Below are 18,370 nucleotides of genomic sequence, written 5' to 3'. Positions count from 1 at the left end.
CTTTTATCATTTTAAAATCCTTAGAGTTGAATGCACCGTGCCGTAGCTACTGTCGAACATAGTTGACAATGTCCGCAGTCAATCGGCTGTCATTTTTCAACGTCTTGGCGATTGACGTCACCAACGTCCTGGAAAATTTCTTTTTTTCTGTCTCTTCCTTACTTGTTTTCTATTTTTCTATTACCCTTTCTTAATTCTTTATGCTAATCAAAATATGCTGTGGCTTTTTGGAACTTTTCCCTTGATAGTCATAATCTTTTTCTACGTTTTAAACAGTTTCTCGTCTTACTTTTGACAATTTTTTTATTATTGATCGGTTTTCGAGACATTCAAACGACATAGTTTTAACGGGAGTATTTCATTAGCATGTGATGTTTGAATTGTGATTGCAAATATGAATATAGTTTAAATGAAGTCATTTTTACTGACAACGTCAAAGATATGGTTCATGACGTTTTGGCGTATTTTAAACTCTAAATGTGCCATATTGTTAAATATACGCAGCTTAAAGCGCCTGATGTCAAGGCAAATTTACGCACTGCGCCGGGTGTGCGTTACCATGGTTTTTGAATTCGCTGTTACGGACAAGTTTTTTGCGTTATCAGATTAGAAAGCATCAGTTTAGAGGTATTGTTTTCCGAGTTAGTGTGATATATAACAATAAGCGATAGGTTGAAAATTCTTCAATTGACAGTCACAATCCGGTTTATTTTTGATCATCCCTCGTATGATAAACAGTTTTGGCTGCCATTTAAGTCGTCACTTATAAAGGCCATTTTAATAGTAACGATGAAGTTTTAAAGTTTGGTACTCATCTTATTCGGATTCAGCATAATTAAAGTATGTGAAATACACCAAGAAACAACTGGTGTTATAAATGCATTAAGCACGCTGTAGAGAGCTTAATTCTCTACATCAGTTCTGTCTAGTGTTGTTATCGACTTTCTTGTGCATTTGAATGTCCGATTATGATATCACATTTCAAACTCTAGTTATTGTCCGAAAACCATTTTTCTATTTTGAGTAAAAGTGACTTTGACCCTAATGTGCCAAAAGCAAAGCCAAGTGGGATAGCTCATTTCTTACTCTATTTTTGTCCGGAAAATAAATTTCTATTTTAGTAACAGTGGCCTTGATTTTGAACTGGGGGGGGGGACAAAAAACCAAATCTAGGTCTCTACAAAAACTTGCTACATGCCAAGTTTAATTATAAATTCATTTCTAACTTTTTGTATTTTTATTTTTAGTAACAGTTACCTAAACCTTGAACCTGTTTGGTCAAACAACAGTCTAAAGGTTTGGTCTTTCCATTGCTTAATCTAGTTTTATCATCTGTAGACAGTTACAGTGAAAGTGAACTTGGCCTTGATCATAGGAACGAACTCAAATCAATCCAAACTGGGGTCTTCATATAGGCTTGCTATAAACCAAGATTGATTACAATATCTCATTCCTAAATCTAGTTATTGCCCGGAAAGAATTTATGTATTTTGGTAACACTGATTCTGACTTTAACCCCAGGGGTCAAAAGCAATCTTACCCGGTGTTTTCATACTATCTTATGTTATTATATTATTATATTATTATATTTTATTTTATTGCTTACTCTAATTATCATCCGGAAACTATTTTTCTTTTTTCAGTAACAGTGACAATAACCTTGACCTAAGGGATGTCCAAAAGCAATCCCAACCGGGGTCTTCATATAAGCTTGCTATATAAAAAGTTTGACACCATTCCTATCTTTAGTTATTGTTCGTTCGGGAAACCATTTTGCTCCTGTTTAATAACAGTGACCTTGACCCCAGTGGTTCCAAAAACATGGTGTTAATAAAGGTTGTTACATGCTACGTTTGATTACAATAACTTATTCCAAACAATAGTTATCGTTCGGAAACCATGAAATGGACAGACAGATGGACGAACATACCGTCATAATCTAAATGATTATATATTATTCCATATAGATAATGGTAATCTAGTTGTGATGGTGACACTAGACCTACAGAAGGCTTTATACACTGTATCAAATTATTTTATCTATACAACTGTAAGCCAAAATGCAGTTACATAATTTAGATCATATTAATGTGATACAAACTAACTTGATGTTATAAAAAGTTCCACTTTCTACCTTGCTAGTATTACAAGTATTGTCCCCCAGAAGACAATACTCCTCTATTCGTGTTGTCTATGTTAATGATATGGCAGCTGTTGTTAACAAAAAGTTATTCTAATGCTGATGATTCCAGTATTCTGGTTGCAGTTAAAATTATAGGTCAAATTGAAGCTGTGCTGGTCAGTGAATTAGAAACAGTCAATGAGTGGATTGTCTGTAACAAGTTATATTAGTCAAAAATACGAGTACAGTCCAACCCCGTTTATTCGAAGTGCCTGGGACTGAAAATTTACTTCGAATAATCGATGGGTTCGAATAATCGAAATCGGAATATTGTGGTAGACGAAAACTACTCCACTTTGACTAATCATAGCAAAACTACCGTTTACAACACACTGACTTCCTGCAATCAATTGAGAAAAATAAAAATTAAAGAAAAGATGCGTTAAAATATTTTATTGGCATTGAAGACATAAATACTTGCATTTTATTCTACATTACATGTATCGTTTCGTTTCGTTGGAACCCATACGACCAGCGATCCTTAGTTGCTAGTTTGACGCGTTTATCACTCAGCAATGCTACTTCAAAACAATTTATCTAGTTTAATATATGTACAAAGCTGTTAATAATTTTAGTTTGTTTGTTTGCATGTTTGATAAATTTAATAAGTTATTTGTGTCTCGGATCATACATGAATTCGTGATCCTAATATCGTTTTACAGATATTTATAGAAATTAAACTTGATATTTCTATCATAAGTTTATTTTTCTCTGATTCCACGATGTATAAAACCTTTGTATTTGTACGATGTTCTTAAAACATTTCTTACCAAGAATCCTGGAACAAAATTGATGTATAAACACTATCATCTATAAAAACACTTCATAAATTTGTTTGCTAATATTCTTTTGAGGAAATTATGCATAAAATAACGATAAATATTTTCCCATGATATCTTTTCCCAAATTGTGAGATTTGATTTGAATATTCAAATACCCAGTCGAATATATATCTTAATATAAAGTTGAAACATTTTATATTATATAACAAAAAGAAGATTAGTTCAATATCCTAGGGCAGCAATGGCTGAACTGTTGCATAATATTGTATATATGTCAACAATAGATTTTATATCCATTACCGGTGAATTTTCTTAAAGGAGTTACAGCTTTAGATAGATACATGCATTGTTCAGCAGTAATTATCAACATTAATTTACAAGAAAAAAAAATAAATAAAATAATGGCAAATGGGAAAAATTGAAAAGCTTGGGTCTTCCAGTTGCACCTCAAAAGAGAATATTTTATACTCGAGATATACTTTATAGGTTTATACACTTGTATGTATTTTTATTTACGAATAACACATACAGAACATGAATGTAGCAAAAAATAAAGAAAAAAGTATTTTAATAACTACCCGCCACCATTAAATAATGTGGTCCTCCGCCGCCTTGTCAGTAAAAAGGAAACACAGGAAACCTTTTATATATCTATATGAAAGGTGTATAATGTTTAATTCACCAGTCTTGTTAATCGACTTATCCTTTCTAACAATTATGCATGAAATATTGTTGCATCTCACTATATTGAATGGGCTAAGGACATCATTAACAAGTAAGGCCAATTTCTCTACACATGGTGTAAGGGAGAAAACTCCTAAGCCCATACTAGAAAGGTTGTCCATATGCGCTGAAGAGTAAACTCTCTTACAATAAATTGCATTTAATATATTAAGAAGCAATTGCTTATTTTTGACTTCCTTTACCTCTAAGACTTTTTGAGATCATTCCTAACACCATTCCTTAGTTTAAGCCAACATGCTTATTCTCCCTGTCAGAGTCTCTTTCTCCTCGTGGCAGATGTTTGATGATTGTTTTATTCTCTCTATAAATCACCGAGTCTATAATGTTCACCTTTTCGCTATTTCCATCTCCTCTATTATGATTTTTTTAACAAAGCAACTTTAATTTGTAATATAAAAGAAAGCAACTTTAAATTGTAATATAAGTGTAGAAGTGCCATTGAACCGAGCCTCAGACTTATAAGAAAATTTCTGCCTGGATCGCATACGCAAACCTCAGGCTTATACCAATGATTTCATGTCTAATGTATGTATACTTTATTGAAATAATGTTTCTTATTTTACTTCAAATTGATGTAGATACACTTGTGCAATATTATATTAGACTCGGGAGTAAAGTGTTTTTACAGCGATTGTCCATGATTACTTTGTGAGACAGTCCTTCTTTTTACTGGCAGAAAAGTTTTCTGTGAGGGATGTTTGACAAGTTTTGCAAACTTGGCATTTATTAACAATATTTTGGTAACGATATTTTGGTAAGTAATATAACAAAACACTTTTTTCAGGAGAGCTAAAATTATGCTAAAACGATAAAGCTTCCCAAAATCGAGCGTTTGACAACAACATCAGTCGCCGTATCATTGTAACGTACTGAAAACAGGTGGTGTATGATTGTCCATGTCACTACGGCTTTAATTAAACTGTGACTTTATTGTCTCATTAATTTCATTAACTTTCACTTGTAAATCAGTTATTTGTAACCATTCTCAAGAAACTATCCGGAAAATATATGTTATAAAAGTGAGACTTTGTTTAAAGGGCTGTTGCTTATGTTGTTGTAAGTTGTAGTCCAAGCCATTTGCACTATACTTATATATGTACCTTTGTTTTTGTTTTTTTATGTTATTCATATCTTACATGTATTATATATTTACAATAAAATGCAATAAAATGTTATTAAACTAAGTACATGTAAATTTATTTCACAATCATAAAACCAATGTTCTTGTTGTAAAAAAAAATCCAAGAATAAAGATCAATAAGGTAAAGGCAACGTTCACAGGACGCTGCCCCCCCCCCCCCGTCGGGACACACCCAAGTGGGGCACCCAAAAGGCACGAAACAGAAACCTGGAGTGGAGTAAACACAAGGGCGGCGAAAGGTGAGGTACATGTAATGTGTGAAATAATATAAACTAAAAAGGGCCCATATGGGAATTAAATGGATAAGGGCTGTAAGGGTGAAGAGAGGAGGGGGTAAAATAATGGGAGGTGGGTGAGAAGATAACTACCGTAAACGACAATCCAAGAAGGCAGACATCACAAAACATGTAAACATTCAAAAACAAGTAACAATACAGACAAGAAAAACACGTGAAAGATACCGCCTTGGAACGGTCAGTTGTAGTTAAACCACTGGGAAGTAATGAACGCTGAACATTCCAATCCCTTGTGTAAGATTATTGATTTTCTTTTATACGTTCAAAGATTGCCGGACCACTTGTTCTAATGTTCATACAGCTGTAAGATTCTATTTTGAGAATTACTACAGTACCACCAACTGCACGAATAAATACATTTTTTTACTGGACCTTTTCGGGTTTTGTGGTGCTTTTCGATATTTTGAAAATCCTATAAGGAAAGACAACTCCTGCAACATCAAGTTCAGAACAACAACACACATTGAGGTACGATGAGTTTTAAACCATTTGACAGTCTTTCAAAATGTTTACTTTCGTAAAAAAAGAACCTGGTAAAGCCATTGTACAAATTAAATTGTCTACATAAGAATGATGCATATAACCGACCGCATTTGCCACTGCAGGTTTCAGTAAAGGGTGACTGTCAATTCGGCCTTACACCAACTCGCCCCCACTCATCACGGGTCAACTCGTCTCTTTGAAAAAAAAATATAGGATAAAGATTATTTAGTTAATGACAGGTTTCAGTTAAATAACGATGCTAAGGGAAATAATATGAGAGTAGACAAAGCCTTTGAAACGGAAAGTAAAAAAAAAAAATTGTTCATTTTCTATTAGTTCATGCAGTGCTTCCATTTTCAATCAAAACATCTTGACGATTATTCTCAAGCCGAAAAGTTGCAATTGGTCTGTTATCGGAATACGGGTCCACCATTTTTTATTGAGTAACATTAAAAATGGTAGCGCCCAACAAGAAATGATACTGAAAATTTCACTGATAGGTATATATTGAGATTTAGGGTCAACTCAGCCCCAAAACTAACTCAGCCCTCGAGTCATCTCGGCCCTATACTGTTTCATATTTAATTCTACATTAAATATATATTGCAGGCAGTACCTTTAAACTTGATTGTTAGGCTCTGCCTACTTAATGTACTGACCATTTGACTTCATATTGTTAAATAGTCTTAGAAATAAACTCATAGTATCAACATCTCGTATTCTCTGCATCCACACCATAACAAACATAAAACATATACCAACATTGGTACGGGTCAACTCTGCCCCATAATTATATATTACTGGTTATTAGTAAATTAACATTAAACAATGTTCCAGTACTATCTATCGCAAATTTTCCCAAAACAAAAGTTATTTATAATAAAACTCTGTAGAATTAAAACAGTCATTGCTGCATCTGCCATAAAAATAGAGATATTTTCTGCATTAACTTATGTATTTACTTTATTTTTTACATTGAATTATTCATACAGTGATATTTAATTATTTTCTTACAAAGAAATAATTGTTTTATTACACTTTAATCCAAAAAAATGCCAAAAACATACAGATCATTACTACACGCCCTAAAGGTGAATTCCTCAGAGCTGTGTACAGAAAGTACCGGAAAACGGCATTAAGCTAGGTTTTCAAAATTCCTGAATATTGGACAAAAAATAACTTTTAATAATAAATGTTTTTTGTACCAGTTCTAATTTGAATAACGATAGGCTATGTTCTAGTCTGTCTTTTCTTAAATCACTTTTTCAGTTTCTATTGTGATTGTTAGTGAACTTCATTACTTTTACAGATTTATAGTAATTTATTACTACTCAAAAGTTAATTGACAAAACAATAAATATCCTTAAAGATTTCTTATAGAGGGCCAAGTTGACCAGTGCCGAGTTTGTATAGGGCCGAGTTGACCCTTTACCATATATTGAGGCTTAGTAAATTCAATCAGTCACAAAATAGAATTAAGCTATGTTAAGTATGGATAATTAGCCATGTTGTTGGTAAAAATAGCTGACACATTCCCCGAATCCTGTGCCCTGGAAATAACCAAAAATTATGGCATGTATGATTTATGTTAAACAAATATTTTCTTTATAAATTGTTTTTTTTATATTCCAGGCTATGATGTTTTCTACATATAAATGAGGACAAAATAAAGAAAAATGTCACATTTAAGGCTGTTGCTGTCAGCAGCTACCAAACAATATGCCAGTCTTACATTGAATAAGTGTTCAGGTATGCATTGTCTTTTATTGTGTCTAAATACACAGGTTCTTCAGTCTTCTTCAATAGATGATATTGGGTAAATAATTATAGAACTAAGTCATTGTTTAAACTAACCAAAATGGTAAAGTTTATGGAGACTGAACATGAGACCCATTTTAAAATGGGATCTTACATAGCTTGACTATTAAAAGAATAGAAGGGCTACAATCATAACAATATGTAGGTGTTGGCCCATGGGAAACACTTTGGTTAAAATTTTGCATGCAACATCATATTTTTGTGTCGCCTCTACGGAGTAGTGGCGACATATAGGGATCACTTCTCCGTCGTCTGTCTGTCCGTCTGTCTGTCTGTCCGTCCGTCCGTCACAAAACTTGTCCAGACTACTCCTCATAAACTACTGGTGCAATTTCATCCAAACTTTACAGGAATGATCAGTACCAAGTCTAGTTGTGCATATTGTCAGCATTTTCCGGTTCAATGATTTTTGTCAGAGTTATGGCCCTTTAATAATTTTTAATTTTAAAGTTTGTCCGGACTACTTCTCTTATACCACTAATGCAATTTAAATGAAACTTTACAGGATTGATCTGTAGCTCAAGTCCTTGCGCATATTGCAAGGGTTTTCCGGTTGAATGATTTTTGGCCGAGTTATGACCCTTTGATAAAAAGGTTTCTTTTTCTGTGTGTTGTCAGATACACAAAAGCTTGTCCGGACTACTCCTCATAAACTACAGGTGCAATTTCATCCAAACTTTACAGGAATGATCAGTACCAAGTCTAGTTGTGCATATTGTCAGCATTTTCCGGTTCAATGATTTTTGTTTGAGTTATGGCCCTTTAATAATTTTTATTTTTAAAGTTTGTCCGGACTACTTCTCTTATACCACTAATGCAATTTCAATGAAACTTTACAGGATTGATCTATAGCTCAAGTCCTTGCACATATTGCACGGGTTTTCCGGTTGAATGATTTTTGGCTGAGTTATGGCCCTTTGATAAAAAGGTGTTTTTTTTCTGTGTGTTGCCAGATACACAAAAGCTTGTCCGGACTACTCCTCATAAACTACTGGTGCAATTTTATTAAAACTTTACAGGAATGATCAGTACCAAGTCTAGTTGTGCACTGTCCGTCTGTCTGTCCGTCTGTCACAAAATTTGTCCCAACATGAAATTGGCCATCATGAGGCGACACATGTGATTACTGATCGCTCTTGTATCAACCACTAATGATGTTTGCGTGTAACTTAAAACACTTATTTGAGAGAGTAATAGGAGGCCATTGTTCATAACCCATAACTGTAGCATAGAATTATGTCCCTTTTAAATCCTCATGGTTAAAGTTTTGCATGCAACATCAATCCTCAAAACAACAAAAGGTATTTGTTGCATGATTTGAAACTTGCTACAAGTTTTGGGGATCATACATGAAAATCACTTTCTATGGCCCATATCTCGAATGTGGTTTTTTAAATGATGTGTAGCCCTTTCTGAGCTTAGAAAACTTTTGGTTAAAGTTTTGCAGGCAACATTTATCTATAAAAGAGCTATTGATTGTATTCACATGAATCTTGATTATGCCTTTTGAATTATAGTTCAAGGTCACTTTCAAATACCTACAGTATAACTCTGAAGTAGATTTTGAATGAAGTAAAGCCCTTTATGAACATCACAAAATTCTTTGGTCAGTATCCAAAATTCATAACAATGATCAACTGGTAGTAAATAAATTAAATACAAAGAATTATTTTATGCTTACTATTTTTCAGTTCCTGCACTTGTATTGAAAACAAATCTGCATGTATCATCATGTTTGAAGATGGATATATCTGGTATAACAGACGAACAAAGTGAACCTAACGAAACAAAGGAGAGCGACAACAAGGCAACATCTGTTAAGAAGGCGCCTAGAGATGCAGCTTTTCCAGATAGTCCTATCAATCCAGATTTCATGTAACTATTCTGCTACTATAACCATGCTTGTAACTTCCTGAGTCTGTTTAATTTATATGTTTTTACAATAAATATAATTAGCTTACTTTTTAGGGGCCCAGTGATGTTTTAAATTTAGAGGATTTGATTAGGTATAAGTTACACTAACACCATAATGGTCATATGGTGACTTCTCAGCTTTACTGGTGGAGGAAGACCTCGCATACACTTTCATGCATTATTTCAGGCATTAAAGTAAATGGCCTTAACCACATGACCACAGACACCTCCACAAATTAAGAAGGGGAATAGATTAGTGCAATAAATAGTCAGTCAATAGCCCCTAGATTGATGGACTTATTATGGTTTGAGGGCTTGTATAGATGTTAAAAGCATGAAAAAAGGTGCATAAATTAGCACTATTCTAGAATGACAGTATATGTATATTCTGTGTTTCATTATCTATTTTTGTATAAAATTTAAATAAAAAAAAATTGTTCTGCTTTCCATATGCTTGTGCTATTTCATTCGACAGTAATGTTTTGATAATGAAACAAACAGTTTCATTGCAGTAAGCTATTTTTAATCGTACCCTTAGTCACAAATTTAAAAACAACGAAAACTGTGGTGTGTGCTCAAGCGATTTTATCCATGAATGTATGTTAATTTATTTCATTATTGCTCCATTAATTTATGCCTGCATGCTCCGTTTTTATGCAAGAATACTTTTTGTATCTTATGATGAAATATTTTGTATGAAAAATCAAAATTATAATTACTTATTTTATTGTTTGCAGACCGGGTGGAGAGTACATACCAACAAGGGAAACATATGAACATTTGGTGAATGGGGTACGCTATGACAAATTACCAAGAGTATACATAAAAGCTTCATACCAGAATACAACAGCAAGTGCTCACACTTGTAAAAGTAATACATATATTTGTTTTGTCTCTTATTTATTTGTTCTATCATTCAAAGAAATAGTGAGATTATCCTACTTACCTAGACATAGGTTTAACACTTTGGTTAAAGGTTAGGGTGAGGTGTGTCTTCTGTCACAACTTCATATCTCATCAACCACAAAAAAATATTTGCTTGTTGCTTCACATAATTATGGTTCAAGATCATAATAATTTAAGATCATTTTTGAAGGCCCCTGACTGTTGCATAGATATTGACTGAATTGTGATCCTTTGTGAACATAAGTTTCTGGTCAAAGTTTTTTATGCAACATGAACTTTTACATGTCTCTCAGGGTAATAGTTTATTCTTGGGGTCTTACTCCACCTGGGGTGTCAACTTTTGGTTTCCACTCAATAACTTTAGTTTGCTTTGGCCTATTGACACCAAACTTGGTGTGTAGGTAGCTTATATCAAGAGGCAGCTTGGGATTGCTACCCAGGTGTCTGTGATCAAGGTCAAGGTCACTGTTACTAAAAATAGAAATTCAGTTTCCGCTCAATAACTTGAGTTTGCTTTGGCCTATTTACACCAAACTTGGTGTATGGATAGCTTATATCAAGAGGCAGCTTGGGATTGCTACCCAGGTGTCTGTGATCAAGGTCAATGTATTTAGTTTTCATGTTATAACTTGAGTTTGCTTTGACCTTTGGCACCAAACTTGCTGAGTGGCAGCTTTTGATTGCCACTAAGATATCTGGGAGCAAGTTCAAGGTCATTTGCTTACAATAGAATTTTCAGCTACTACTCAATAACTTCAGTGCTTTTTGACCTATTGATTGCTGTCACATCAAAACTTGGTATGTGAAAACCTGGTTTTCGTCGCATTGCGGCGCTTCTTGTCTATATTCTTTTCTTTTGAGTCCTCACACATTTCAAAGAAACTCCACTGAGGTTCAAAAGCCTGAAAGCATAAAATTTGAATTACTTACAAAGAGCAGCTGGTGCAATTTAATTAAGAAAGTAAGCAAAAAAAAAAAAATCAGAAATAAATTATAAAATGGTATTATTATGCAGTTCTCAGCCCAATTTTTCACAATAAGAATAATTACATGTATTATGGAAAGACAGAGTGAGCGATTGAAATTTTGCACATTATTGGTCAAGACCTGCATCATATGGGACATAAATCTCAAAAATTTATTTCAAGTCGCATCATGTCAAACACGATGTAGAGTCCCTTTAACAAGGTGCCTTTAACAGCGGTACATAGAGCTCTTGAATTAAAAGTGTGAATACCAATAATTATTGTTGTAAAATACCAATTGTTGTACATATGCTAAAGATAAACAACTGAAGAATCAATGTTTGGTATAACTTGAAAACATAAGACAATATATACTAAAGCCATTTATAGAAATACCTCATCATGAATTAATGTAAAGTACCTGGCCGGTATGTTTGTTTTTGAATAAAAAAAGGTAATTTATCTTGTACAATATTTATAAAGATATAGGTGTAATATATTTGATGAATTTACTTTTGATATTTCAGACCTATGTCTTTCCTCACAATCAGGGGTAAGTACTAATTCATATTTCTTTGATAGGTTGAAAAGAAAATAAAAACAAGTTATTTTAGCTTGACTTCTTGAAAGAAACAAAGAGCAATTGCTACAGTCATGTTTCAGTTGCTGTCCAAAAACTATAAAGCAGCATGCCTCCAGCTTCATGGACATGTTTATAAATTCAAGTATAACCTTGAAATTTTCGTTCAATTCTGTACACAAAAATAATTATGGTGGATTTTTGTTGTTGCTTGCTTTTTAACCCTTTACTATAGTGTTATTCTCCTGATGCATTTGCCTGTTAGTTCAACAGGGAGAGCAGTTGGTTAGATATCCAGTGGTTGTTGGTCCAATCTTTTGGCAGAGTATAATTTCTTTTTGACAATTGATCTCGGACACAGAGTCTTATGCTCATTTGTCTTTCACCCCTGATTCAGAAAGCATGTAGCAGTTGGTCGCTTTTGAAAGAATTTTTGTCATTACTGGTTAGTTGTTAGGTACTCTGGATAGACCTGTCACCATCCCAATATGACCAAACATGTGTTATAAATCTGTGACAAAAAAAACAAGAAAACAAGCTCTTTGACTTTTAATCAGGATTTCCAACCGAAAACTAGTAATTTGTTTATTATACTTTCTATGCAGATTTGTTTTCTATAATAAGAGACATGAAAAAAAGATCTTTTTGAAAAAATGATTGTAGAACATAATTATATACATGTATTTTCAGCATTAAATTGTTGAAAAAGGAACAATCACCTTTGGTGTGATAATTGGAATAGCCTGGAGCAAGCTTATCTTGTTGAGCGATGCAATGTTGTTTCGTTGAGCAATGTTTGACTTTAATGACCATTTTTTTACATTTCATAATTTTCATTAAGATTTCTAAATCAATATTCTGTAACAAAAAATAAATTATTTTGTTCTTTTCAGGGAAAAGTTGGATTTAAGCATGCAAAAAAGAAATCTTCAATTTGTGGACAGACAGTGGGTGTAGCTGTTGGGATGGTGAGTTGTTTAGTTGTTTACCTAGTGTTATAAAGGTGTAAATGTTATGCCCCTTTTGGAAGAAGTGGGGGTAATTTTGCTCTGCAAATGTTGGTTGATCTGTAGACCACATCATTTCCAATCAATAACTTAAGAATGCCTGGGCATAGAAACGTCAAACTTGGTATGGAGATTGGCCTGACTAGTAGATGAACCTTAATGTTTTGGGGTCACTAGGTCAAGGTAAAGGGGTTCTATTGTGTCATTTTTATGCCCATAGGAAAAGTCATTTATAATTTCTTTTGTCTGTAAGTCTATCATACTGTCCTGGACTGTGGGGCCATCCGTGTCCAGTTGTCACATCAATAGTAATCAGTTCCTAAGTTGTTATAAAATTTGTTATTTATAGGCAGATCTGATTGATACTGAGACAAACCAAATTGACATTTTGAATAGTTCAAATTCAAAAGTAAACTTTTACTTTAAACAACATCTCCTCATAAACTGCTAAGCCAATTTCATCCAAAATTCACAGGAATCTCAATAACTATTAGAGATTTTGATTTCAAACTTAACATATGCATGGAGGGTCATAATTGTATGTCACTGACCAAGTTCCAGAACTCTATCTTGCATTTAGGCTGATTTTTCTCCCCTTTTCTACTTAGTCTCTTGGTTAATGTTTACATGCAAGTTTTACATATCTCAATAACTATTAAAGATATTTATTTAAAACTTCGCATATGCATTTAGGGTAAAGATGCGCTAAATGTTAGCGTTATACTATAGGCGCGTCAATGAAAAATGACTCTTATTTCACATTTAACGGTCTTTATTTAGGGTATGTGATAAATAGAATATTAAATTTGTGTAAGTTCATTACTATATTTATTGCACTCGTTCAATAAAATAATATAATGCTTGCCAGAGGCTCACATAATATAATTTTATTCAACTTGTGCAATAAACTGAATATACACTCATTCAATATTCTCTATTTATAAAAATAGTGGGTGGAGTAATGAACAAATGAAACGATAAACTAGGTTCAAGGCATTTTGTGATTAAAAAAGTTACTGAATAACAGTTTGTTACATATATATTCCTTATCATCAACCACATCTTCTTGACAAGGTTCATAACTCTAGCACCAATATTTTCAGATTTATCTCCCCTTCAACTTAGAATTTTCCATAAAAATATTATTTTTACTGTTACTTCTTTATTTCTTTAGGGATCAACTTCATACTTCAAATATATGTTCCTTATCATCAACCAGATCTTATGTGACAGGGTTCATAACTCTTGCACCAGTATTGCAAGAATTATCTCCCTATAACTTAATTTTTTTTACTTGAAAAATGTTTTTTTTACTATAACTTATTTAGTTTTTAAGGTATCTACCTCAAACTTAAAATACATATTCCTTACCATCAACCAGATCTTATGTGACAAGGTTCTTAACTCTTGATGCAATATGTTCAGATTTATCTCCCTTTGAACCTAGAATTTTCTTTAAGAAAGATTATAACTTCTTTACTTTTTAAGGTAACTACTTCAAACTTCATATATATATTTGTTATCATTACAACCATATTGTGTGACAAGGTCTATAACTCTAGTGTGACTATTTCCAGAATTTCCCCCCCCCCCTTGAAATTGGAATTTATTTTTACAACTTTAACTTCTTGTCATAAGAAGAAATATATTCATATCTTAATTGATTTTTCTTTTATAGTTTTATCTTCCTCACTGCCTCCAGTATTTGAATAGTCGAGCTTCGTTGTCTCCTGTGACAGCTCTTGTTTATTTAGGGGTGGGGGTCTTTTAAAACTCTTCACTACAATGCTCTTCTGATGTGTTGCCTTGAGAAATAAGAAAAAGTCCAGTCCAGTGGTGGCATGTATGGTGGTGGCTCTTGTAACATTTCCACATTTCCTGATAATTCCTATTAAATAATGTGAAGTTGAAAGTAGTATACAAAGAATTAGTATTGTTGTCCTCTTATTGCAGTTTATGGACCATTTAAATGATATATTACTTCTTTCAGGATCTCATAAAAAAGGGTCAAAAGGATGTTCGTGTAATTGTAAAAGGACAAGGTTCTGGAAGATTGGTAAGTCCTCTTCTTAGCTCTCTATGACAACTTTTTTGCAGATTGGTCTTTTTCTTTCCTTCATTGTCACCTTTTAAGCTTAACAAAGCACAAGGTCATCAGTGTAAACTAATGTGATCACACTCTGCTAGGCATCTGTTGTTTCCATTTTTACATAATAACCACCTCCTAAACTTCTTGGCCTTAACCTTTACTCAGATGTGTAAGATGGTCACAGAGCTTATAAAAGAAAAACCTTTAAAACAACATCTTCTCACAGCTGAGTTTAAATCCCTTTACTTACTCCAGAGTGTTATCATGTGAGGAAGCTATCTAATTTGCTTACAAAAGGTTATTGGTTCTATGCATGAAATAATGCACAAAGGGACACTATGGTCTTAGACCACCAGTAAAGCTTGAGAGTCACCCAGATGACCATTATAGTGTTGACATGACTTAAAACCTGTCAAATTAATTCATTAAAAAGAATTGTCAGCAGCTACCATGTCCAGATGCTTGATACTGAAATGTGGCTTTGTGGTTCTTTACAAAGCTGTACAGTTAATGCCTCTGGTGTCAAAATTAGTCCTGTCCAATTGTAGACTTACTTAGCAATAATCTTAAAAAAAAAAACATCTATCAGAAAACATAAGATGTATACTATAATACATGTAAGTAATATTTATAAATAAAATCTTTTTTCTACAACAACAAGGCTTTGGGATTTGTTTTTTTGGCTTGAATGATCATTCGATAATCTCTCTGTCAAGCTTTTCAGGTTGCGTCCCTTGCCTCAATAGATTGCTTATTTTCTTTTGATTAAATACGCTAAACAGTTTAAATATCCTGTTTCCCAGTTTCAAAATCTGTAGACATTAATTTTAAGTTTCTGATACATTTTGTGTTTGGAAATGAATTTTGGCTTCAAGTGAAGGATTCTACTTTTACATATTTTAAGATAATATAAACCACATGAACAGGAATGTGTGTAGGTTATCCTTTAACATTAGATGGTATTCACCTTGATGAAATTGATGAAATGATCTGTGTTTTAAATTTTTTAGCTTTTAACGATTGATTTATAGCGGCCTTCAGCTTTTTTTGGGGGGGGGGGGGGTGGGGGGGGTGGTGGATAATTCTTTGTTGTTTCAAGTATTTCAGTGATTTTATCTTAGAAAAGTGCCTCATATCTTTGTTAAGCCATTTCCAAAACATTACCAAGAGAGCTTTTTATAACGCACGTTTCTTAAAAAAGATGATTGGGCAATACATCTTCTGCTTTACTAATTAAAATATAGAGAACAGAAGGGTAGATAAGAGGTAACAAGGTGTTTCCTTTTTGTTTATGTATGTTATCGTCAGCAAATTTCATTTTCCACCTTAATTCTTTTGATTTGTCAATTATATGAAATGGTTTATCTAAAAATAATATATTTAACCTTTAGAAAAGCTGAAGGTCGCTTTTAGTGGAGTGATATTTCTATAAAACCATGACATGCATCAAAATGATATAAAATTGCTGACTGTAATTTTCCTTCATAGTGATCATTGCAATTTTTTTGCCAAAACTTTAAAATTTTAACTTGTGCGCGGAATGCTGCGGTTTTAGCAAAGCTACACCCTGTGCCTAAATTGATGTGTAATTGGGGAATCTTGGGTCTTCCTTAAATACATTTGAAGTAAACGTCTCCAGTACTGTCTAGTATTGAAGGAATCATAAGTTTATTATAGAACCTGTCTGATATTCATCAGAGCCCTTGGCTTAAGTCTCAGCATTTAGAGAATAGATCTAGACCAGGTTGTTTTTTGGTGCCAATATAGCAGCGATAGGTGGTAATATATCTATAGCGTGATGTTTCTGTGAAGCAGGTTTATAAAAAATGAAATTGGTTCATATTGCTGCAATTAAATACCATTTCCGTATATTACTGAAATACTGTAGACAGAGTCATGATATTAAACCTACATTATATCTCAATTATTGTTTGTTTCAGTCTTGTATGAAAGGTATTCAGCTAGCAGGTGTTAACATAGTTTCTATAACTGACAGAACTTTCCCTAGTATTACATCTAGACCAAGAAAACCACGCAGGTTATAGGTATGTATGATGTTATCCATCATTTGTTTTGTAGGTGCAATTTTTACTCACTTTTTCAGGGATAAGAAACGTCTTTTAAATTTGGAATATGCCTGTATTTAGGCTTTGTTTTTTAAAGAAAAAAGTCACTTGGAAGCCATAATATTAATAGCCGAGTTGTAAGTTATCACTTACTTTCGTTTACTTGCTTGTGTGTTTCCAAGTCAGTCTTTTGCCTCAGTGGCATAGTGGTTAAGGTCGCTGACTTGAAATTACCTTGCCCCTCAGTGCTGTCGGTTTGGACCCTGAATTTTATTTCATGAGAGGAAGCTTTCATGCTAGCTTACACTGATGCTACATGCTTGAAATAATAAACAAAGGAGTACCTTAGGAATGAGGTGTATAACTGTCATTTGGGCTTACACAAGACAACTAAATAAATAGCAAGTCCATCTTGAGCCCTCAAGCTGGCATAGGAGTATACTGACTATGAATAAATTAAAGATACACAGTACTTTTTACTCAATATAACTATACACTTATCACATTAATTCTTAACCTACGAAGACTTTGGTAAAAAGATTGGTTAATGTTGGCATTAGGACAGAGAGGGAACAATTTCTCCAATGCTAAAATTTCTCATAGAAATTTTAACCGAATATTCACAGATTGTAATCAAGTGACCTGACACACATAAGAATTAGTGATTTGATCACTTTTGATGGAATAATTGCTCTTTGTTTTCCAGGTTGTTTCCAGAAACTGACTTTTACTGTCAAGGTCAAATTATTGATATTTGCTTAAATTGTCATACCATTGTTATTTATTTATTTATAAATTTGATTCATTCTTAGAAAGGTATGATTAATTCAAATGTGACCTTGACCCTTTAAGGACCTTGACGTTCAAGGTCAAATAGGAAATATGATTCTTTTTACTTTTTACAAGAAAATGATATTTTCTTGGAGTACTCTTTACTATAATATTCTTCATCTGATGTGTTTGACTTTAGAATTAAGAAAAAGTTGAGTGTGGCAGCCACTAGTGGGTGACTCTTGTTTACATTGTCATCATAATTATTATTTATATTGTTTTATTTTTTAGATTTTGCATCCCATAACTGCCGGAGAAACACCTATTTGAAAGATGTGAACCAGCATACTGTTTCAATTTTTATTTAAAGTTTAGAGGTTCTTGAAAGGGATATCATTTTTTGAAAGCTTTTGCAGACCACATATTAAAGGTTTCATTCAAGCTAATGCTTGTTAATTTTTAAACAAGAATTTCCTGAACTGCCAGTCATAAAGAATAAACTACATAGAAAAAACTGACATAAATCGGTTTGATGAACTTTGTTGTTTACTATTAGCATGTATTAAGTATTGAAAAAAAAATCTTATGATGATAAAGGTTGGAAATAAATTATGATAAAAAGCACA

At 33.1% G+C, this 18,370-nt stretch overlaps 1 protein-coding gene across 1 annotated transcript; it reads left to right on the top strand.

The window, feature by feature from the left end:
* The first annotated feature begins 7,230 nt into the window (after nt 1–7,230).
* On the top strand, nt 7,231–18,370 carry LOC132749342 (small ribosomal subunit protein uS11m-like). The gene is made up of 8 exons (XM_060739077.1): nt 7,231–7,377; nt 9,138–9,321; nt 10,098–10,231; nt 11,759–11,784; nt 12,705–12,779; nt 14,809–14,874; nt 16,848–16,952; nt 18,036–18,370. Exons 1-7 carry the CDS (start codon nt 7,305–7,307, stop codon nt 16,950–16,952), a joined length of 663 nt encoding a protein of 220 aa, XP_060595060.1. The 5' UTR covers nt 7,231–7,304; the 3' UTR covers nt 18,036–18,370.

The sequence above is a fragment of the Ruditapes philippinarum genome, unplaced genomic scaffold (genome assembly GCF_026571515.1).
Source record: "Ruditapes philippinarum isolate M1 unplaced genomic scaffold, ASM2657151v2 ctg113_1_1_1_1, whole genome shotgun sequence".
In the NCBI taxonomy this organism is placed as follows: domain Eukaryota; kingdom Metazoa; phylum Mollusca; class Bivalvia; order Venerida; family Veneridae; genus Ruditapes; species Ruditapes philippinarum.
The sequence above is the reverse complement of the archived record's forward strand: the minus strand, read 5'-3'. Positions and strand labels throughout refer to the sequence as shown.

Bases quoted from the DNA above. Each gene is read 5' to 3' on its own strand.
- LOC132749342 (XM_060739077.1), top strand. From the start codon at position 7,305: ATGTCACATTTAAGGCTGTTGCTGTCAGCAGCTACCAAACAATATGCC. The intron at 7,378-9,137 runs GTATGCATTGTC...ACTATTTTTCAG, and splicing joins TACATTGAATAAGTGTTCAG to TTCCTGCACTTGTATTGAAA. The intron at 14,875-16,847 runs GTAAGTCCTCTT...TGTTTGTTTCAG, and splicing joins GACAAGGTTCTGGAAGATTG to TCTTGTATGAAAGGTATTCA.